The sequence below is a fragment of the Neoarius graeffei genome, chromosome 7 (genome assembly GCF_027579695.1).
Source record: "Neoarius graeffei isolate fNeoGra1 chromosome 7, fNeoGra1.pri, whole genome shotgun sequence".
Taxonomy (NCBI): Eukaryota; Metazoa; Chordata; class Actinopteri; order Siluriformes; family Ariidae; genus Neoarius; species Neoarius graeffei.
In genome coordinates, this window is record NC_083575.1 from 81,986,126 (window position 1) to 82,009,650 (window position 23,525).

General features: G+C 41.9%; 1 protein-coding gene across 1 annotated transcript in view; it reads right to left on the minus strand.

Annotated features, from left to right (window-relative positions):
* The window catches only part of rnf150a (ring finger protein 150a), an 88,766-nt gene that overhangs the window by 14,630 nt on the left and 50,611 nt on the right, over positions 1 to 23,525 (minus strand). The window contains exons 5-6 of the mRNA XM_060926505.1: positions 18,338 to 18,434; positions 17,706 to 17,898 (exon numbers count right to left, since the gene is read on the minus strand). Of these exons, the coding sequence (XP_060782488.1) occupies positions 17,706 to 17,898; positions 18,338 to 18,434 (290 nt within the window). The remainder of the gene's footprint in view (positions 1 to 17,705; positions 17,899 to 18,337; positions 18,435 to 23,525) is intronic.

The following is a 23,525-nucleotide window of genomic DNA, read 5'->3' on the forward strand; positions in this document are numbered from 1 at the left end:
TTGCCTGAGCTCTGAGTGCTTATCTTCCTGAGCTTATTATCTCTATAAAAAAATACAAAGAAGGTCTTTTCATGGGTTGATGCCATTGCTCTGGGATGATATGAGCATTACATCAGTGTAAAGCAGTACTGTGTAAGAGACTGTGCAAGAGCTGTCCATTTTTGATGAGTTTATAAGATTGTTGCTGTTTGTGTACCCACTATGATTTTCACGCTCAGCAAAACAACTGATTATATTTTAACATTACAGTGAAGGAAAGTGACAAGTTAATCCTGCCTGATAGCCAGCATGCTGATGCAAATGTAACTGCAAGCAAAAACCGAAGGACACAGACTTTAAGTTCCTGTCAATCTGGTAAATGGCACAGTAAAAATGGCACATTGTCATTCCCTACATTTCTGGTCTATCTGAGAAACTCAGGAGGATCTTCTACAAACACAACATTCCAGTACATTTCAGACCCAGCAACATCCTGAAGCAGAAACTGGTCCACCCTAAGGACAGAATAGCCAGACACAAACAGAACAACATAGTGTATGCAATTCAGTGCAGTGAGGAATGCAGAGACTCGTATATTGGTGAAACAAAACAACCGCTTCACAGGCGCATGGCTCAACACAGGAGAGCCAGTTCCTCAGGCCAGTACGCTGCTGTCTACCTTCATCTTGACAACAAAGGACACTCGTTTCAGGATTGCAACGTACGCATTTTAGCCAGAGAGGATCGTTGGTATGAGCGAGGAGTTAAAGAAGCCATTTTTGTCAACCTGGAACGGCCATCACTGAACAGAGGTGGGGGTCTAAGACATCATTTATCAGCCACCTACAATGCAGTGCTTGGCACACTTCCCATGCCCCTTTTCCACCAAAGCAGTTCCAGGGCTGGTTCGGGGCCAGTGCTTATTTTGGAACCGGGTTTTCTGTTTCCACTGACAAAGAACTGGCTCTGGGGCCAGAAAAACTGGTTCCAGGCTAGCACCAACTCTCTGCTGGGCCAGAGGAAAGAACCGCTTACGTCAGTGGGGGGCGGAGTTGTTAAGACCAACAACAATAACAAGACCGCGAAAGGTCGCCATTTTTAAACGATGAGAAGCAGCAGCTGTACAAACGCGAAGTCATCCATTATTATTATTGTTGTTGCTGCTGCTGCTTCTTCCGTGTTGTTTTTGCTTCGATATTCGTGCCAAGGTTTATGCAAACGTAGTGACGTAACTGACGTATACAACGACGTAACTGATGTATACAGCGACGTAATGACGTGGCTTCCCTTAGCACCGCGAGCTATGGAAAAGCAAACTGGTTCTCAGCTGGCTCGCAAGTTGAACGAGTTGTGAACCAGCACCAGCACCGAACCAGCCCTGGAACTGATTTGGTGGAAAAGGGGTACCAGATATCTGAATGCACACCAAAACCCAGCTGTTTTCAGTGATTCACAGGAGGACAGAGAGAATCAGCATTCCATTGATCACCCTAACGGGCAATCCATTGATCATCCTAACGACTCTCGAGGCCGTTCACACCCAGCCCCCAGTGACCCACACCAACAGGATGACTCAATGACACCTTAGATGAGCTTTTCATCCATGAGAGGATAAATACCTGATACTCCCTACCAGTCAGACAGACAGAACTGAAGAAGCCTTTTGGATGAGAGGTGAAACGTCTTCAAGCAAGTCCAGTTGCTCTCTTTTACCACCCACAGTTCACAGTAAAAATAATAATAATAATAATAATAATAATAATAAGTACACAACACAGAATTCTCCCACCACCAGTCAAAATGAGCTAGTTAGATAAGACTCTAAATGCAAATGAAAAGGTGACAGCACCAGGTTTAAAAAACAAAAAAACATCTAAATATATATACCTCTAATCAGTTCGTCTTTGAGTCCAACTGAACTTTTCTACCAAATTTGAAGAAATTCCCTCAAGGAATTATACAAGAACTCCTTGAGGGAATTTCTTCAAATTTGGTAGAAAAGTTCAGTTGGACTCAAAGATGAACTGATTAGAGGTATATATTTACATACTTGTTCCAATATAAGAAGCCTTTATTTGGTCACATGTCCGCTCAAGCACAGAAAAGTTCCTCCTCTGCTTTTAATTCATTTGAAGCAGTGAACACACACATGCACACAAGTGAGCACTGAGCACACACACATACCCAGAGCAGCTATTCTCCAGCGCCCGGGGAGCAGTTGGGGGTTAGGTGCCTTGCTCAAGGGTGCTTCAGCCATAATACAGAGGGAGAGGAAAGTGCTGTTCATTCACTCAACTCCCCTCACATTTTTCCTGCTGGTCCTGGGACTCAAACCAGCAACCCTTTGGGCCCCAGGCTACTTCTCTAACCTTCAGGGCCTGGCTGCCCCCATGTTATTGTTATTGTTTCTATCATAGTAACTAATTCATAGGGACTTCACATAATCCAAGCCTAATAAACAGACTGAAAAATTTGCTGTTGTTTAACAAATAACTAGAATTACCACTCGTATGCCTCGGTGAACCAGTTCAGTTCCAAATTCCCTCAAGGTGTTCCTGATATATGGTGTTCACAAGAACATAAGGTCACAGGAAAATTGAACTTTGACCACCAAATTCTCATCAGTTCATCATGGAGTCAAAAAGGTTTGTACCTTTCAAATTTGAAGAAATTCCCTTTTCTTCAAATTTCCTTTTCTTCAAATTCTCAAAAGGTGTTTTTTAGATATTGCATTCATGAGAATGTGACATACATAAGGTCACAGTGACCTTGACTTTTGACCACCAACATCTAACCAGTTCATCTTTGAGTCCAACTGAACTTTTCTACCAAATTTGAAGAATTTCCCTCAAGGCGTTCTTGTGATATTGCATTCATGAGAATGGGAAATACGGGACACACATGGCGGAAGCCATGGCCGAAAGGTTAGAGAAGCAGATTTGGGATCAAAAGGTTGCTATTGCTAGCCCAATTCACTGGACCAGCAGGAATGGCTGAAGTGCTCTTGAGCAAGGCACCTAACCCCCAACTGCTCCCCAGGCTGCTCTGGGTATGTTGTATGTCATGCTGGACAAGAGCCTCTGCTAAATGCCAGTAATGTAATGTAATGTAATGTAATGAGGTCACAGTGACCTTTAACGTTGAACTCTGACCAACACCTAATCAGTTCTTCTTTGAGTCCAACTGAACATATGTACCAAATCTGAAGAAATTCCTTCAAGCCTTTCTTGAGATATCGCATTCAAAAGAATGGAAGGACATGCGTACGTCCGGACAGCTAGACAACTTGAAAACATAATGCCTCCAGCCATGGCAGTCATCGGCATGGAGGCATAAACATGGTGAAGGAGGAATTTCTGTAAGGAGATGTTTAACGTTTCTGTTAGGAGTCTCCAGTGTCCGTGTTTTACAATACTAAGAGGTCAAGCTTTTACGTTTCCCACCATGGGAAAAAGTCGTCAGGATGAAGGAGTCTGTGCTTTCTTTGTTTCCTGGTAGCATGACAAGCTGTTTTTCTGAACTTCAAGAGTGAAAAAAAGGCTGATGAGGTAATGACTATACAGACATATACATATTAGTTAGGGAATGTTTAAAGATGCTACAATGCAAGTGATTGAGTATGACGTAAAACTGCTTCACAGGCTTGCAGAGAGATAGCACCTTACCCCAGAAAGGCCCCTTTAGCAAGGGGAATGTCCCTCCTGGCAGATCTGGTTCTCTCGCAAGCCTGGGATACTTCCCGTGGTATTAACCTTGCCAAAACACTGGGATATGAGAAGGCAACTCTGAATATAAATCCACCTGTTGCCCTGCAGGTTGTGCCTCTTCAGGCAAAGGCTAGGAGAAGGTAACTCCAATTCCAAATCCCCAGGCTCAGCTCGCCTGGCTGACAGCACCTGGAAAGGGCACCCACTGCCTTGCGGCACAGGTACGGGCATACCAAAGGCCAGGAGAAAGAAAACTCCAAGCTCAAACTTGTCCCCAGCAGCATCCGCAACTCATGGGGCATATTGCTGAATAAAAAAAATAATAATAATCACCACATGATGTTTCGATCAGCAATGATATGAGTTATCCAGAGGTGGCCCAATTTGACCATCGACATACGACCAGGAGGGCACGTGAACAGTCCCAGACTCACGTGACAGGAGTGACCAGGGAACAGCATCCGCAGCCACGGACAGATGCTGTAAAAGCGACCAGGGGAAAATGCATTATGAGGAAAACAACAGAACTGCTTGGAAAGCATCATCATGTACTGATGAGCAGTCTGTTGCCATGGGGAAATAGCAAAATATTATTAAGTGATCACAGAACCTAGCTTTTTCAACATTAAGTACAACTATAAATGGGGAAAATGTAAGGTGTGCTGTTTTTAAGAAATACAAATTCCACTTGTCCGCAAACTGCTGTGGGCTAAGAGCTGTAAAATGCTTTAGGACATGCTTTGGGCTGCATACCACCATGACCTTACTGATTATTCTTCTATCACAACACTTGTCCATGCATTGTATTCCTTACTTCTGAAAAATAGCCTGAACCACAACATCCAAACAAGTTCTCGGATGTGACAGCGTGAGCTGAGACAGACAGAAATCTAGAAATTTAGCCAAGACATCTGGACCAGTGATCACAGGAAAAAGTAGAGCATGTGGTCCCATATTTGGAGCTGATAAAAGACTTAAGGAGATAACCTAGCCCAACAGCAAAAAGACGCCAGACAGAGACAAACACAAGATACGGACAAGCTAGTTCTGTAAGACCAACAGGCTCATGCTGTCGCAGAAAGTTTAGTAATTTAATAGTGAATAGGAAAATGTGGTCACTGAAAAGGAATGACCATCAAATGCCAAATGTACCATCCATCCATCCATCCATCCATCCATCCTTTCATCCCACCAGTACTTCTTAAAGTGGGGTCTGTGATCACAACCCACCATTGTCGAAATTTTTATATTTATTATTGAGTTTTAATATTTATGTATGTATATAGTATATTATGTATTTAACTGCTCCCTTGAAATGAATGGTTTTAATCACGCCATTGGGTCATGGAGTTTATTTTCTTGCTGTACAGAAGTGAGTATACACAGATCAGCCAATCAGGTTGCAACCTTCAAGATTCTGAAGCTCGTGGCCAGATAAGTGTGTAGTGTGATTAAAAGTATCAGATCATTTGAAGCTGATATGACAGTGTAATAGATTATTAATGCCATTTTAAAAAGAAATTAAAAAAAAGAAAATGAATTCGTTATCAGCAATCAAAGCTATACACGCTCTTTAACCGGCTTAAGGCTCATTTACAAGTGCATCTCAAACAATTAGAATATTGTGAAAAAGTTATTTTTTATGTAATTTAATTAAAAAAGGTAAACTTTTAAATATTCTATATTCATTACACGGAAAGTGAAATATTTCAAACTTTTTTTTTTATTTTGATGATTTTGGCTTATAGCTCATGAAAATCAGAAATCCAGTATCTCAAATTATTAGAATGTTTCCTAAGATCAAATAAAAAATTGATTTACAATACAGGACATGGACACACTTTTCAGAAGTTGAACATTTATACACTCGGTACTTGGTTGGGGCTCCTTTACCATGAATTACTGCATCATGCCACACCGCATTGGAGGTGATCAGCCTGTGGCACTGCTGAGGTGTTACTGAAGCCTAGGTTGCTTTGATAGTGGCCTTCAGCTTGTCTGTATTTTTGCGTCGGGTGTTTCTCATCTTCCTTTTCACAATACCCCATAGATTCCCTCTGGGGTTCAGGTTAGGTGAGTTGGCTGGCCAATCAAGCACAGTAATATCATGGACAGCAAACCATTTGGTCATAGTTTTGGCACTGTGGGCAGGTGCTCAGTCCTGCTGGAAAAGGAAATCAGCATCTCCATAAAGCTTGTCAGCAGATGGAATCATGAAGTGCTCCAAAATCTCCTGGTAGACAGCTGCATTGACTTTGGACTTGATAAAACACAGTGGACCAACACCAGCAGATGACATGACACACCAAATCATCACAGACTGCCCAAACTTCACACTGGACTTCTCACACCTTGGAGTCTGTGCCTCTCCACTCTTCCTCCAGACCTTGATTTCCAAATGAAATGCAAAATTTACTTTCATCTGAAAAGAGGACTTTGGACCACTGAGCAACAGTCCAGTTCTTTCTCTCCTTAGCTCAGGTAAGACTCTTCTGACATCGTCTCTGGTTCTGGAAGGGGTTGATATTAGGAATGTGACAGTTGTCGCCCCTTTCCTGAAGACGTCTGTGCGTGGTGGCTCTTGATGCACTGACACCAGCCTCAGTCCACTTCTTGTGAAGCTCTCCCAAGTTCTTTAATTGACTTTTCTTGACAATCCTCTCAAGGCTGTGCTCATCCTTGTTGTTCGTGCACCTTTTCGAGCCAGCCTTTTCAGCAATGACCTTCTGTGGCTTACTCTGCTTGTGGAGGGTGTCGATGATCGTCTTCTAGACAACTGTCAAGTCAGCAGTCTTCCCCATGATTGTAGTTGCATGTACTGAACTAGACAGAGATACACAGTATTTATACTGTTTTATTCAAACTCGAAATGAAATACTATAATATTTTGAGATGTTTTTAATTTTTTGTACTGGAGGCCATAATTATCAAAATGAAAATAGAACAATGCTGGAAACTTTAGTTTACGTGTAATGAGTCTAGAATACATTACATTTTCATTTTCTGAAATAACTGATGGAAAATATTGAACTTTTTCCACAATGTTCTAATAGTTTGAGATGTACTAGTGTGCTCGAAGTACAAAAATAAATGTCAGTTTCAAACGATGTAGCCGTCACTGCCCACATACTTCAGTAACATCCATATTTGCATGGATGTTAAACAATTACCCCCTCAAAAGTCAATCCTCTGTAGAGCCACCTTTTGCTGCAATTACAGCTGCAATTCTCTTGGGGTATGTCTCTATTAGCTTAGCACATCTAGCCACTGGGAATTTTGCCCATTCCTCAAGGCAAAACTGCTCCAACTCCTTTAAGTTAGATGGGTTGCGTTGATGTACAGCAATCTTCAAGTTATGCCACAGATTCTTAACTGGACTGAGGTCTGGGCTTTGATTAGGCCATTCCAAGACATTTAAATGCTTCCCTTTAAACCACTCCAGTGTAGCTTTAGCAGTATGTTTAGGGTCATTGTCCTGCTGGAATGCGAACCTTCGTCCCAGTCTCAAACCTCTGGCTGACTCAAACAGGTTTTCCTCCAGAATTGTCCTGTATTTAGTGCCATCCATCTTTCCTTCAGTCCTGGCCAGCTTTCCTGTCCCTGCAGATGAAAAATATCCCCACAGCATGATGCTGCCACCACCATGCTTCACTGTAGGAATGGTGTTCTCAGGATGATGGGAAGTGTTGGGTTTGCACCACACATAGCATTTCCCACGATGGCCAAAAAGTTCAATTTTAGTCTCATCTGACCAGAGAATCTTCTTCCATATGTTTGGGGAGTCTGCCACATGCTGTTGGGCAAATCCTAAACATGTTTTCTTACTTTTTCTTTAAGCAATGGCTTTTTTTTCTGGCCACTCTTCCATAAAGCCCCGGCTCTGTGGAGTGTACGGCTTAAAGTGGTCCTAGGGACAGATACTCCCATCTTCACTCTGGATCTTTGCAGTTCCTTCAGTGTTATCTTTGGTGTTTTTGTTGCAACTCTGATTAATGCCCTCCTTGCCTGGTCTGTGAGTATTATGGGTGGCCTTTTCTTTTCAGGTTTGTAGTGGTGTCATATGTGACCCCTCACCGAATCCAGGGACACATGTTGGCCGAAATGAACCTGCTGGGGGGTGTGGGTAAATTACCATATGGGCCATTCACATGATGATTTAAGTCTTTTTTTTTTTTGCGAATCAGCTGTATGATGCGAGCTGAGCGCATGGCTACTTAACCTGCATAGAGGCGTGTGATTTCACTATGGAATGAGCAAGCTAAACAGAGCGCAGAGGAGCTGAAACACCGCTAAGCAAACAGACACACGGTATTTACATCGGAGATAACCATTTCTAGCAAAAAAAAACGCAACCTCGTTTTCCAGATTGAATGGAATACTTGAATGATCGGATGATACACGGACCGTTCTAGGATTACATTCCATCGGAGGCATTGATGTGTGCAAGGCGCCGTTTCTCTTTCTGATGGGGCAAGTTTATTAATCTAAGGCTGTGTGGTTATTTTTGCATGTAACGGAGTGTGTTGTGGTTTGGTTAAGCCTAGGTCACAACCAGACGTACGATTTTTTGGCCGTGCGATTTTTGGCGTTTCCCAAATCGCTGCGGTTTTTTTTTTTTTGTTCATGGAGAAAGACGAGCGTTAGCCGTAAGTTTGTCTTGCAACCTGAAAAAAAAAGTAAGCGCCCGTAGAGTTTGTTTGACATGACAACGAACCTCTGCGGCCGGTCTGCAGCTCGAAAATCAGCACATCACACGCGCGCTCTCGTGCGTTTCACGTGCGTTTCTTGTGTTTTTTGCATGTAGACCGGCTGTAGGAGCGCGGTACGGCCGGTTGTGACCGAGGCTTTACATGAAACTAGCGTTGTGTTAGTTGTGTCATCATTGTGCTATCTTTCTTTCTTACGGTGTGAGTAATTTTTCAACCACAAAACGTTAAAGTATACTTTAGGACTTATTTTTGTACTTCATAATTGTTTTGGGCATACTTTGCATGGAAGGAAAATTGATGTGGTGATCTTTGTTTACATGAAAGTGGCATCGTGCTAGCTAGTAGGGGGTAGGACTTTACTTAATGTCATGCAGATGAGCAGCATTATGTGCCCGCCCTGCACCCAGAGTAGCTGAGATGGAAAACTTTGAGGGCGATTTTCTCCCTTTTCTGTTTTAAGAAGTATACACTTTCAAAAGGCCACACATTCTTCAAATATTGTCAGATCTCCACATGGAAGGCATCATTGGAAAGCTTAGAAACTGTACTTTCTGAATCTGTCAATAACTCAAAATGCCCCCGGGCTGACATGTGTCCCTGGATTCTGTTTTCTGACACATATTCTTTCCATTTTGCTATAATGGATTTAATGGTGCTCTGTGGGATATTCAAAGTTTGGGATATTTTTTAGAACCCAACCCTGATCTATACTTCTCCACAACTTTGTCTCTGACCTGTTTGGAGGCTCCTTGGTTTTCATGTTGCTTGCTTAGTAGTGTTGCAGAGTCAGGGTCCTTCCAGAACAGGTTGATTTATACAGACATCATGTGACAGATCATGTGACACTTTGTACACGGGTGGATCTTAATCAACTAATTCTGTGACTTATGAAGTGAATTGGTTGGACCAGCTCTTATTTAGGGGTTTCATATGAAAGGGGGTGAATACCTATGCACACTCCAGATTTCTGGGTTTTTTTTTCATCTTAATTACTGTTTGTGTCACAATAAAACAAGAATTTGCACCTTTAAAGCAGTAGGCAGGTTGTGTAAATCTAATGGTGCCAACCCTCCAAAAATCCATTTTAATTCCAGCTTGTAATGCGACAAAACAGGACAAACACCAAGGGAGATGAATGCAAGACAGTGTACGAAAGGAACGCAGCATATGGACAGAAGGCTGTGTGTGAATCTATATTTAATGTTGAGCATAAATGAGCCATTAAACTCCGAGACTTTCATCAAGCAAATCCACAGGAAAAAGAAGCTGTAGCTTTAACAGTTGTTCTGATACAAAGCAGCAGGGATCCATCCAGATGGTTAAACGATCCCAGCTGCCTTCTTTTTCCTCTCCTTATACGTCAATGACAATGGAATGAGACTTGATAGAGTAGGGAAAAGCATGTGAGCAATAATGATGAAGCTAGTTTCAAAGCCACAAGCTCTGGTTTGCAGATAGACATCCTGAAAAAGTATGACCGTCGAAACTTCTCTAGGGGTCTTGTTCAGAAGTTGGATTGCACATTAGTAGAGTTCAAGCTTGGCTGCAAAACTGCACTGATGGCCCTATTAAAATTTCATGGTCCAAAACACAATCTCTCTCTCTCTCTCTCTCTCTCTCTCACACACACGGTTTAGCTTACAAACTTATTCAGGCGCCAGAAAACACAGTATGCAAACTGCATACCATTGTGAACTACATAACAGTTAATATAATTGTATTTCTTTTAAATGTAATTCAGTTTCAGTGGGTGAGCATAGGGGTTTTTTTGTTTGGTTTTTTTGACAGTTTTAAGCAGGGGTCATCAAACTACGGCCCGTGGGCCGACTCCGGCCCGCCACCCCCCTTTGACCGGCCCCCCAGCCCCTCTGCCCCCCACCACTTGAACCGGCCCTATAAGGCAATCCCCAAAAGTGGTCATGGCCTATTTTTTTAAATTGCTTTTTGGCAAATAATAACATGTCTGCATCTTGTATTTTGTTGATTTTATCAATTAAAATTGATATTTAGTTATAAAATGAACTATTCATCTCATCTCATTATCTCTAGCCGCTTTATCCTTCTACAGGGTCGCAGGCAAGCTGGAGCCTATCCCAGCTGACTACGGGCGAAAGGCGGGGTACACCCTGGACAAGTCACCAGGTCATCACAGGGCTTGAACTATTCATATTTTCCGAATTTTCGTCATATGCTCGCGATCAAGCAGTGACAGGCAGCGCATGCGCAGAGAACTGTCAGTGTTCAGGACAGCAAAATGGATAGCGGTAAGCGAAAAGTTGACAGAGAGTGCAGAGTTTTTAAAGAACAGTGGACCACCGATTATTTTTTCGTTCAGTGTAAGGACCGTGCAGTTTGTCTTGTATGTAAAGAAAGTGTGTCGGTTTTCAAAGAATATAATCTGCGTCGTCACTACGAAACCCGCCACAAAGAGTATGCTAGTTTGCGAGGGCAAACAAGAGAAGACAGGATTCGGAGGATGAAATGCAGACTGGTTGCACAACAGAATGTATTCCTTTGCCAAACCCAGATCAACCAGGCTGCTGTCCGAGCTAGCTATAAGGTAGCTCACCTACTAGCTACCCATGGAAAGCCGTTTACTGATGGGAACTTTGTTAAAGTATGCATGCTTGCTGTGGCCGAGGAGGTGTGTCCCGACAAGAAGGATGCGCTCAACGCAGTGAGTCTCTCTGCACCTACTATGACCAGGCGAACCGAAGATTTGGGGGACAACGTGTATGACCAGCTGAATGAGAAAGCGTCAGAATTCGAGTTTTTTGCTTTGGCCATGGATGAGAGCAATGACGTGCAGGACACAGCACAACTGCTGTGATCTATTGATCTATTGCTCATATTATTATAATTTCACTGTTTTTTAAAATGTATTTATTTTATAGGCCTATTTATTTGACCTTTATTAAGTGCTGCACACAATTATTAATATTATTAATAATATCAACAGGCTTACCTACAATTTATAATTTTCCACTCACCTTTGCCAGTGTCAATCAACTCAACCAGGCAGATGTTTCTTACCTTGACAGCTTTGATGTTATTTTTATTAGAAAATAAATAAATGGAATATTTGTGGTATTTCAAATTAAAAAACAGTGTGAAGACTCGATTACTACTTTTGCAAACCACTAGTAAAGATAAACAAATATGTGCCAGGAATCAAGTGTGGGATATAGTAGTGTGGGATATAGTAGTGGGGGATATAGTAGTGGGGGATATAGTAGTGGGGGATATAGTAGTGGGGATATAGTAGTTTGGGGGATATAGTAGTGGGGATGGCTGTGCCAGGCTAGTAATCTCTACTACACAATGAGGCCTGCTGGTGGTCATATTTGTCTGGGTCATACAATTCTATGTTATATAGCTGACCCGACCCCAGCCCCCCATCACAGTCAGGAATGACAACGTGGCCCCCAGAGAAAAAAAGTTTGGTGACCCCTGGTTTTAAGGGTCCATACTACTTTCTAACGCTTACTTTAAATCGACCTGGTATTTTTGGTACTGGACATAAATACCTGACTAACGTGGGCTCATTAAACAAGGACCAACCTCCTGAGAAAATGAAGCACAGCTGATTAAAGCAAGCTGTTGAATGGACACACTCACTGAACCCATCGGTTTGACCATGTCAGTACTGATCTGGTGGTTTGAAGAACAGAACATAAAGGCATTATTCTCCTGATCTCCTCTCTGGGACACGATGTTCACTCTAAAGGTTTGAGTGAGTGTGTGTTCACTCTAGTTTGAGTGGAATCTTGGCCCGGCTGACAGGAAGTGAACCAGGCCAAGGTAAACGCTCAGCAGGCAACCGCGTAAACCAGGCAGATTAGCATGTTAGAAATTCCATGCTGCAAGACATGATTAGCTCTGGATGCTATCACTGGAACGTCTGTTTATTGTAATTTGGCTATGTGTCACATGACTGAACTCTTGTCATGGATGAGCCATGCTAATTATTTACCAATCATGAATTCATTAGCTAATACATGCTTTGGTTGCATTGAAACCTACTTGACGAGGTTAAAAAAGATTGTAATAACATACAGAGAGATAGCTTGTTAGTTTATTAAAGGAGAACTGAAGTCATTTTTAAACTTGCTTCATTTCGTTATTAACATGTTATTCAATTACGTTTTCGGTTTTAGTAACCTTATATCATGATTCGCATTGGTAACTAATTGCAATTAAATATTATACTTATCGGCCTATTCGGTTTTTAGCCATGTTGAATTTAGTTCGTTTGGTCCACGGCAGGCGTCGCTTATCCGCGCGATCTTCACGAGACTTATGCGAGACTTCGAAACGTGAAGTGCAGGCCTGGAATTTCGTCATTTTAGGGGCAAGGCCACTTGGCCTTTTGTGCTGTCAATTTTTTGAGGGCACGAAGGCCAAAAGCCAGGGCACCAAGGCCATAAAATAAAACAATGATTTTAAGTTCACGTCTATAATGAATTTAATTTAAGGACTAATGACTCTTCTGAGGAAGACTGGAGTCTCAGTTGAAACTATCAAGCAGGTAAAGAAACATCTACACTATTATGTCTGAAGATAAGAAAATATTGAACACATCTAAACTTATCAATCCATCACTCACTTCAAAAATTGTAAAACTTATTAAACCTGTATCCTCCCATAATTTTTGTTCAATTGACACCGAATGTGCAAGAGCATCTTCAGACTGTACTAATACGCAGATTTTTGATTAATCAAAATTGAGCCTACAGTACATCAAAATGTTTGACTGTAAATGGAACATATACTAGAATGTATATGAAAATTAAAAAAAGTAAATGTTAATGTTGTAATGACGCCAAAAACAATGAGATAAAATCTCTTGCGATGGTGATCTTGTCAAGATGGCAGCACTTACACTTCGGTTAAACAGCAAAAAGAAACATACAATACTAGTAACAAAACAGTGCTAACTGCATAGATTAAAAAAGTGGCTATGAACAGACAACAGCACATATCACGTATCATATTACGGCAGGAACAAGCAGTAGTAACATCCATGACCTTACGCTTAAAGCTCGACAAAGGAAAAACTTGACAGCAAGCTAATTAGCATTTGTTACCGGCTACAGTCGGTACTCGGCACATTAAAAGTGGGTCAACGTTGTAACGACATAACGTTACTATACAAGCAATGCTTATTTAACGGTAACAAACTTAAGCCCTATATGTTGAAATTCCTCTCTTATTCGTTCGTTAATTTATCACACAGTCTTACCTCAGTCAACTTCTTCCCTCCTTCTGTGAAAATTCAACGTCTCAGATGCGGACACAAGTGGGCGGGGGATGCGTTTGATTAAGTCTCCTGGTTGGCTGGTGATAGATTGGTGTCATTATAGCACGTCGGAGCGGTTCATGCCAGGCTCGAGTCCGATCCACCACTGATGAGTTGCCCAATAAGAATCCAGAATGTCATCAAAAGACGTATTTTTTTCTCAATAGACGCAGGTGATGTTAAAGCCTATAGAGATCTTGCATGTGACGTCACAGCCGATCCAGATTGTAACAGACGCCATCTTGTCGGTCAAACGCCATATTTCCGCCTTCTACTTCATTCTGGTTCGACTTCTGCTTCTACTTCTACCTTTTCTTCTGGAAAACCCTACTATATACAATTCTACTACAACGGCTGCGGCTACAAGCTCTCCCTACCTGTACACGTTTTTTGTGTGTATTTTTGCGTGTTGTTCGTCTGTACCGGACTTCAATATCCACTACAACCGTATGGACTTACTGGACATTGGTTTCCAGCAGAAAATGACGGTTTGTAGCGATTTCCATCGCATGCACAACATTCCGGACGAGATAGCGAGACCAGCGGGGTCTCCGTGGATTGTTATCAGGTCTGGCAGGCGAAGGAGGCGGCGCCGGGAGTGGAAGCAAAAGCGAGGCTGCAGGCAGAGCTGGCCTGTTGACTAAGCTCAGAAAACAGCCACTCAAACCTCCACTGCCAAGCCTCTACCTCTCCAACGCCAGATCCATGGTAAACAAGACGGACGATTTGGAATTACAGCTGGAATTACCTTATTCTAAGTGACTTACCCGTCCAATGAGGATTATTTTCTTGTTTACAAGATGCCACATCTGAGGGGGGCTGAGTTGCTGACAAATCCTGAATTTCTGTAAAGATAACTGTCCAGAGATTTATAAGCACGCAGTGCTTCACCACTGAACAGCGAGGGAAAGTTAATGAGGTAATTATACACGTCTGGGTATTCCACCTCTGGCAGTTCCATATCCAATGACACGGTCATGGAAACTACGTCCGGTAAGCCATAAGGGTCACTAATCTGTAGGTCGTTTATTTTAGACATATATCTAGTTATCTGTTCATTAGAAAAATGAGCCGTGTAGTCCGTCGGTTGAAATTGATCCATTTTGTACACGAGTGCAGCAGTATTCAGCTGTGTTTTTTACAGACAAAATGGCGGCTGTGTACTTTCCGGTCACGTGACTGCAAGATCTCTATTGGCAGTCAAGAGGCAGACTACAAAACCCCAAAACTGCAGGGCATCAAGGCCACTGTGGCCTTACGGCAGATATTTTTTTCCAAGGGCACAAGGCCAAATTGAGAGGGCACGAGGGCCATGGCCCTCATGAAATTCCTACCCTGGTGAAGTGTCAGCCAGGTGTCAGTGCCGCCATTTTGAAAACTGTTTTCCAAACGAAATATTGCACAAAAACGAGTTTAAATGAGAATTACTGCCTACTTTTTTCAAACTTTCCTGATTGCTATCAAAACAAACAAAACTTCCAGCTTGATTACATCAGCATTCGAAAGAGGGCACGAGCGTCTTTTGACAACGTTGGCAGATGTTGGTCACTTTGATTTCCGCTGTACGTTTTACTTCTGTCCTACGACGTCTCGCACAGGTCTCAAAGCATCTCGTTTACGGCCATTGTTTTGACATATGGACTGATATATCACAGAGCATATTTCAAATGCTCATAACTTGCTATAGCAGTGACAAAATAGCGATCAAAAATGCATTCCGATATTTAATAAAAAGAGATAAATAAAATTTTGATGATAATTTTTTTTAATCTTCAATTCTCCTTTAAGTGGATTAATACCTTAAAGTGCTGATGACACATTTTTGACATCTTTGGCGATGTTTTATAACATAAAAAGTAATTCCCGATGATCCGTATATTAATTCACGAAGGCGCCTATTTTACAAGTTATGATAAAAAACGCGGCTATTTGGGCAAATTTGACAGGGCTGCAGCACCCCGGAGACGAAAGAGGAGGAGGAGGAGCTATATGACGTCAGCGAAACCTGACCTTCCTCCTCAGTTACCAGTTTGTTGTTGATGCGACAGGTGTTCAGTTTGTCATTATTAGTATTATTATTATGCATTATATATATATATATATATATATATATATATATATATATATATATAGTTATTATGCCTTCGCGTTGTGTTGCCGGCTTTTGCTCCAAAACCTACAAGGATGGGGTAAGTTTATTCAAGTTTCCCCAGAGATCCCAAGCTGCATGCGAAGTGGGTGAAGCAAGTCAGGCGGACTCGTGACAAGTGGGAGCCCTCACCAACATCCGTCCTGTGCTCTGAACACTTCGATTTGGATTGTTCTGACACCCTTCCCAGCTTAAAAGAATCTCTTGGGTGTTCAGTTCAGCACAAACGTGTGTTACTACCATCAGCAGTGCCTACACAATGTTGCCAGATTGGGAGGAATCCCGCCCAGTTGAGCAGTTTCAAGTGCATTTTGGTGGGGTTTGAACATATTTTGGGCTGGAAAACATCAGCAGTATCTGTTGCCAGATACTGCTGAAGTTTTCCAGCCCAAAATATGTTCAAAACCCACCAAAATGCACTTGAAACCGCTCAACTGGGCGGGATTCCTCCCAATCTGGCAACACTGCCAGTATTCCGGAGGGGGTCTACTAGTAGCTATGCCGGATCCAAAGACAGTCCTCCTGTCAGAACATGTGTTGTGAAATGACATAAGATAAAGGTACATAGAGCTATAGATTCTACATAATAATCATAAATGTAATCATAAAGTCGGCGTGATATCAGTCATGTATTTGCTTGTGAAAGCTTGCGGCTTTCATGTAACTGCCGCCTAGCAACGAGAGGCAAAGGGTAAAGAGGGTAGGCCATCATAGATTCTATTTGGAAGAGATCAACACAATTCTAGACTCCCAGAAGAGGAAGAGCTAGCACTAGAGAGTTCACCGGCGTTTTCATGCGCCATTTCCATTGAGTAGAACCAGAGTAGAACAGCCAGTGAACCGCAGCGTGTTCTCCCGCTGACGTCACAACATGGCCGCGAGCCACGGACCCAGTTTTCTTGCGCTGTGCAATTAAAAGTTGGATATTCGCGTAACAACAGCTTCTTTTCACGTAATTATAACAGAAATCTAACATGTTTGCCATGTTGTATAGTTTATTTAAGAAATTGCATAGAGTCATGTTCGTGTCATCAGCCCTTTAAAGAGATCCTCCGGCAGATTTATTCTCAAACTCTTTTTAAGTAAAAGCAGTCACAGATTTCAAAAAACTCAAACTTTCATTTTCAGAGACCAAATAGTGCTTGAGAAAAATGAATTTTCTTTAAAATGCCAGATACGCTTCCTGCGGTGATGACGTATGCGATGACGACATGTAGCGGTCGCTTGGAGCAACGCAGCTGTTTATATTCTCCGTTTACACTGTAGTTTTGCAAGTATTTTTACAGAATTTATCCGTTTTTAAATAAGTATGCCTCACTGTGTAGCATATAAATGCCACAATGATGCTTAAAAGAAAGCACAAGCAGGAACTAGACTGCATTTCCACAGAGAAAATGCCAAGTGGGCTTGATCAGGTGTAGCAGAGGGTCACTGAGAGAAACTGGATCAGACACGAGACCTCGTGCTGCAAAATCTTTTTTTCACATGATCTACAGAAAATGTGTGTGGCAAAGTGTGTGTAGTGTGAAAAGAAGATTCGTTTTTCCTCGAACCCTATCTGGTGTCCGAAAATGAAAGTTGGCTTTTTGAAATCTGCGACTACTTTTACTTAAAATAAGTTTGAGAATAAATCCGCTGGAGGATCCCTTTAAAAAAAAAACCCGGAGCATCTCAACAAAGTTCAGCAAATCTCATTGAACCAGTGATAAGAGCGTTGGGTATTGGATCAGTAGCCAGTTTCTGGTACTTTATACAGTTGAAAAGGCCATAGTTATCTGGTAATGATATCTCAGATAACTCAAGCTGTTGCTTTTTGGAATAAATAAGCCTTTTATTTATTTATTTATTTTTGGAATACTCACTACTGGCGATGCGGGGGCCCACTTCGAGCTGTGTGAGAGACTCGGGCTCATGGTGAAGGTGTGGCAAGCGATCCAGCGCCATGGAGCTTTCACTCATGGTCATGTCACTGCCCCCGGTCACAGGGTTGGTTGGAGGGCCGCTGACGGATAGCTCGTAGTCAGGAGGGACGTCGTCAGAGCAGTCTGCATTCACCTGCAAGGATGACGTGAATGCCAGTGTTAAATAACCTTCGTGTAACCTGAGATGAGCGCAAACATCTAAAGAAATAATTGGCACATTACTAAACGCAGTGGCAGTTGTTAAAATAATGCTGTTTAAATATTTACTAACGTTTGCCCCAGAGTTTCTGCAAAAACAAAACATGCCCACACCAGCTAATCCAGGTCTTAAACCTCGAGTTACAGCTAATCACTTTCTGGCAGCTGCACTGGGTTTCGATTGCATCAGGACTGGGAAAAATAGGAGTCAAAACAGCCAGCGATTTCCACCATTTCGCTTGTGTTTTGCATTATAGACATGCTTTGGTAAGCCCAAAAGAATGAGCCACAAGCTACACTTCTATAAAATCAACAAATAGATTTCGATAAATATTTAATTAAGGGAGGTTATGATGACAGAGCTACAGGCTTACCGGGATGCCCAGCGCTTTAAGGATGTTCATCTTGCACATTGGACAGGTTCTGTGGTCCTGCAGCCAGGGGTCCACGCAGTTCTTATGAAACACATGTCTAAGAAACAAACACATTCATCAGCTGATCTGTACTGCAGCAGATAGTGCTATACACGTGGTTAGGAAGAACGGTTTCTTTCTTGCATTCCGGTTTCAAAGCTTTGTTATTCTTTTCTTTTCAAGTATAACGGAATCATCCGTGTTAAAAGTTCAGTGATTTTGTACAATCCCGATTCCAAAAAAGTTGGGACACTGTGTAAAATGCAAGTTAAAACCATAAATAAACAATTTCCAGAAACGTGCTTTCTCTGGGTACGAGCTCTTTTACGATGGACTGAGGCGAAGTGGAAAACTGTCCCGAGGTCTGACAAATCAAAAGGAGAAATTCTTTTTGGAAATCATGGACACCCCATCCTCCAGGCTAAAGAGGAGAGGGACCATCCGGCTTATCATCAGTGCACAGTTCAAAAGTCAGCATCTGTGACGGTATGAGGGCGCATTAGTGCACATGACATGGATAGCTTGTACATCTCGGAAGGCAGCATTAATGCTGAATGATATATACATGTTTCAGAACAATATACTGCCATCCAGACAAAATCTTTTCCAGGGAAGAAGACGACGACGACGGTGGTGTAGTGGTTAGCACGGTCACCTCACAACAAGAAGGTTCCGGGTTCGAACCCAGCGGCCGGCGAGGGCCTTTCTGTGCGGAGTTTGCATGTTCTCCCCGTGTCTGCGTGGTTTTCCTCCGGGTGCTCCGGTTTCCCCCACAATCCAAAGACATGCAGTTAGGTTGACGTGGGGCGGCCTTGGGCTGAGGTGCCCTTGAGCAAGGTACCTGACCCAAGACTGCTCCCCGGGCGCTCTGGTGTGGCTGCCCACTGCTCTGAGTGTGTGTTCACTGCTTCAGATGGGTTAAATGCAGAGGATGAATTTCACTGTGCTTGAAGTGTGCATGTGACAAATAAAGGTTTCTTCTTCTTCTTAAATACAACAAAGCAGACCCTGAACTGTTGAGCAATTGAAACTGTATATCAGGCAAGAATGGGACAACATTTCTCTTTCAAAACTACAGCAACTGGTCTCCTCAGTTCCCAAACGTTTACAGTGTTGTTAAAAGTAGAGGTGATGCAACACAGTGGAAAACCTGCCCCTGTCCCAACTTTTTTGAAACGTGCTGCTGACATCAAATTACAAAAGAGTATATGTTTTTCAAAAAACAATAAAATTTCTCAGTTTCAGCATTTGATGTGGTCTTGGTCATGTTCAATGAAATATAGGGTTTCCATGATTTGCAAATTATCGCATTGTTTTTATTTACAGTTTACACAGCATCCCAACTTTTTTTGGAATTGGGGTTGTATTTAGATGCTTGGTCTACAGTGGTGCTTGAAAGTTTGTGAACCCTTTAGAATTTTCTATATTTCTGCATAAATATGACCTAAAACATCATCAGATTTTCACACAAGTCCTAAAAGTAGATAAAGAGAACCCAGTTAAACAAATGAGAGAAAAATATTATACTTGGTCATTTATTTATTGAGGAAAATGATTCAATATTACATATCTGTGAGTGGCAAAAGTATGTGAACCTCTAGGATTAGCAGTTAATGTGAAGGTGAAATTAGAGTCAGGTGTTTTCAGTCAATTGGATGACAATCAGGTGTGAGTGGGCACCCTGTTTTATTTAAAGAAGGGATCTGTCAAAGTCTGATCTTCACAACACATGTTTGTGGAAGTGTATCATGGCACGAACAAAGGAGATTTCTGAGGACCTCAGAAAAAGCGTTGTTGATGCTCATCAGGCTGGAAAGGTTACAAAACCATCTCTAAAGAGTTTGGACTCCACCAATCCAGTCAGACAGATTGTGTACAAATGGAGGAAATTCAAGACCATTGTTACCCTCCCCAGGAGTGGCCAACCAACAAAGATCACTCCAAGGGCAAGGCGTGTAATAGTCAGCGAGGTCACAAAAGGACCCCAGGGTAACTTCTAAGCAACTGAAGGCCTCTCTCACATTAATATTAGCCAATGTTCATGAGTCCACCATCAGGAGAAGACTGAACTACAATGGTGTGCATGGCAGGGTTGCAAGGAGAAAGCCACTGCTCTCCACAAAGAACATTGCTGCTCGTTTGCAGCTTGCTAAAGATCATGTGGACAAGCCAGAAGGCTATTGGAAAAATGTATTGTGGACGGATGAGACCAAAATAGAACTTTTTGGTTTAAATGAGAAGCGTTATGTTTGGAGAAAGGAAAACACTGCATTCCAGCATAAGAACCTTATCCCATCTGTGAAACATGCTGGTGGTAGTATCATGGTTTGGGCCTGTTTTGCTGCATCTGGGCCAGGACGGCTTGCCATCATTGATGGAACAATGAATTCTGAATTATACCAGCGAATTCTAAAGGAAAATGTCAGGACATCTGTCCATGAACTGAATCTCAAGAGAAGGTGGGTCACGCAGCAAGACAACGACCCTAAGCACACAAGTCATTCTCTCAAAGAATGGTTAAAGAAGAATAAAGTTAATGCTTTGGAATGGCCAAGTCAAAGTCCTGACCTTAATCCAATCGAAATGTTGTGGAAGGACCTGAAGTGAGCAGTTCATGTGAGGAAGCCCACCAACATCCCAGAGTTGAAGCTGTTCTGTACGGAGGAATGGGCTAAAATTCCTCCAAGCCGGTGTGCAGGACTGATCAACAGTTACCGGAAATGTTTAGTTGCAGTTATTGCTGCACAAGGGGGTCACACCAGATACTGAAAGCAAAGGTTCACATACTTTTGCCACTCACAGATATGTAATATTGGATCATTTTCCTCAATAAATAAATCAAGTATAATATTTTTGTCTCATTTGTTTAACTGGGTTCTCTTTATCTACTTTTAGGACTTGTGTGAAAATCTGATGATGTTTTAGGTCATATTTATGCAGAAATATAGAAAATTCTAAAGGGTTCACAAACTTTCAAGCACCACTGTATGCCTGATGCAGTTCGTAAAATTGTAGTAAAAGCCTTGGTGTTGTCGGTTACAGACTACTGTTCACCTGTCTTGGCTAGAGTGTTGGAGTCTTGTTGCAACACGCTTCAGGTAAATCAGAACAGAGCTTGCAGACTGGCTGTGAAATGTTCTTTTGTTCTATCGGTTAGTAAAATGCCTTCAGATCTTGGTTGGCTGCAGGTCAAAGATAGGTTTGCCATAGGCACATTGAAGCTGATCTTCAGAATTTTTTATCACACATGAACCTAAAAACAAACATTCATATAGTTCTGGTCCTGGTGAACACAGTTCATAAATATTCTCCAAGACGATCCATGTACAATTTTACTCCACCAAAAGCAAAAATATCAAGAAAAGGACATTCACATATAGAGCAGTAATACTTTGGAATGCACTTCCAACACATGTACAGTCTGTATCCGATATTCAGAAAGGAAATCCATCGATTGTATGAGACGTTTTAAACAATTCCGACCTCAGATACCTTTTCATTGATAGAATGTAAATTTTGTGGATATGTATACGTATGTTTTGTGTGTTGTATGTAATATTTGTGTTTCTGAACCCTGGAAGATTAGGTATCTCAATAAACTCAACTCAATTTTGTATTTAGAGGACACTGGCTGTTTTGACCAGGTTTGAGTGGATAAATTGGGGGATTTCACTAAAAGGTGCAATTACATGCACAAAAAAAAAACCCCGTACAAAAATCTAGATAATCAACTAACATGACTGAATGGCATTAAGTCACGAACCTTTTAATGCTTAACTATTAACGACTACTTTATGACTATAAAGAATTTTTTTTCTTTCTTTTTTGCTTGTCATGGCTCTTCATGTTACCATTTTTGACTACAGCCATCAACTCTGAACATTGAGACCAAATGCACAAATACACGTTACAGGCGATTTTTGAAAATCAGGTGAATCTGGATTCACCTAGGTCAGGGGTTTTCAAAGTGTGGGAGAGTCAGCCCCCCCTCAGAGAGCAAATAAACAACAGCGCCCCCCCCCTTACAATTTTTGTTGCTGCTATAGACCCCTTCGCAGTAAACGTCATTCATACGTAAGAGGAAATTGCGCGCGCAGCCTGGGCTCAAAAAAGACTCAGCGATGCCTAGTTGTGTTGTTGGGTGTCAGAATCGTAGCAGTGATGGGGTTAAAATGTTCAGAATTCCAGCAGGATCTCACCCATTCCAAAAAAAAATCGCCGACGTCTATGACTACAAGCCATCAAACGTGTAGACTGGGATGAAAGCACCATCAAAAATGCGCGGGTTTGCAGCGCCCACTTCATCACAGGTAAGATCAGGCTATTTATTAAATCTTTCTTTTTTATTCTTTCTAGTCTTCGTTTATTGATGTAGCAAAATACTTTGGTAACGTTTGTCTGATTAACTGGGTCATAGTTACACAATGTAATGAATATTGTTAGCATGTTAGCTTAGCTTTGCATGCAGTTTTGTTTGTAGGAGAGGTCTCGCTTGACTCAAGCAGTCCAGATTTTGTGCCATCGTTATTTGTGTATGCCGAAAATTACAATTTTAAAGCAAGGATGGAAAGGTAAAATTGTGTGCCCTCACTCTAAATGCCAACTTACGTTGACTGCTCTAACCTAGCTCCCGCCCCGTTCAGCTTCATTTCTGCTCTCTGCCTCTCGCTTTTTACGCAGCTCTGATTTCTCTTAGCTGCACTCTTTACACTATCATTCCTTTCATGCCATTACCTCCTGCGAATTGCTGTTTAGTGTTGGTATTTGCTGTTGCAGCTAAAGCCACATTGCCATCACATTACTGGCATAATTTGATTAAAACAAAATGAATATGAATGTCCCATTGTTAATCAAGTTGTACATGCCCGCACATAACAATCATATGCGTCTAAAGACTTGTAGGCACGAAGTTTTTCGTGGGTGTACACTGAAGTCTTGTCAATAAGGTACGAGTATATACCTGGCCATTGTATACCAGGGAACTTACTAACATCGTCCGTCCACTCTTTAATTAAATGCGGATCCAGTAGGCGATGTCCACTTGTTAGAGTTAACTTATTTATGTAGCATTCTCGATCTTGTAACAACAATTGTTTTGCATAATCTGACAGCTCATAATGCCGGTCTATGGGCAGCGCCATTGTTTCTG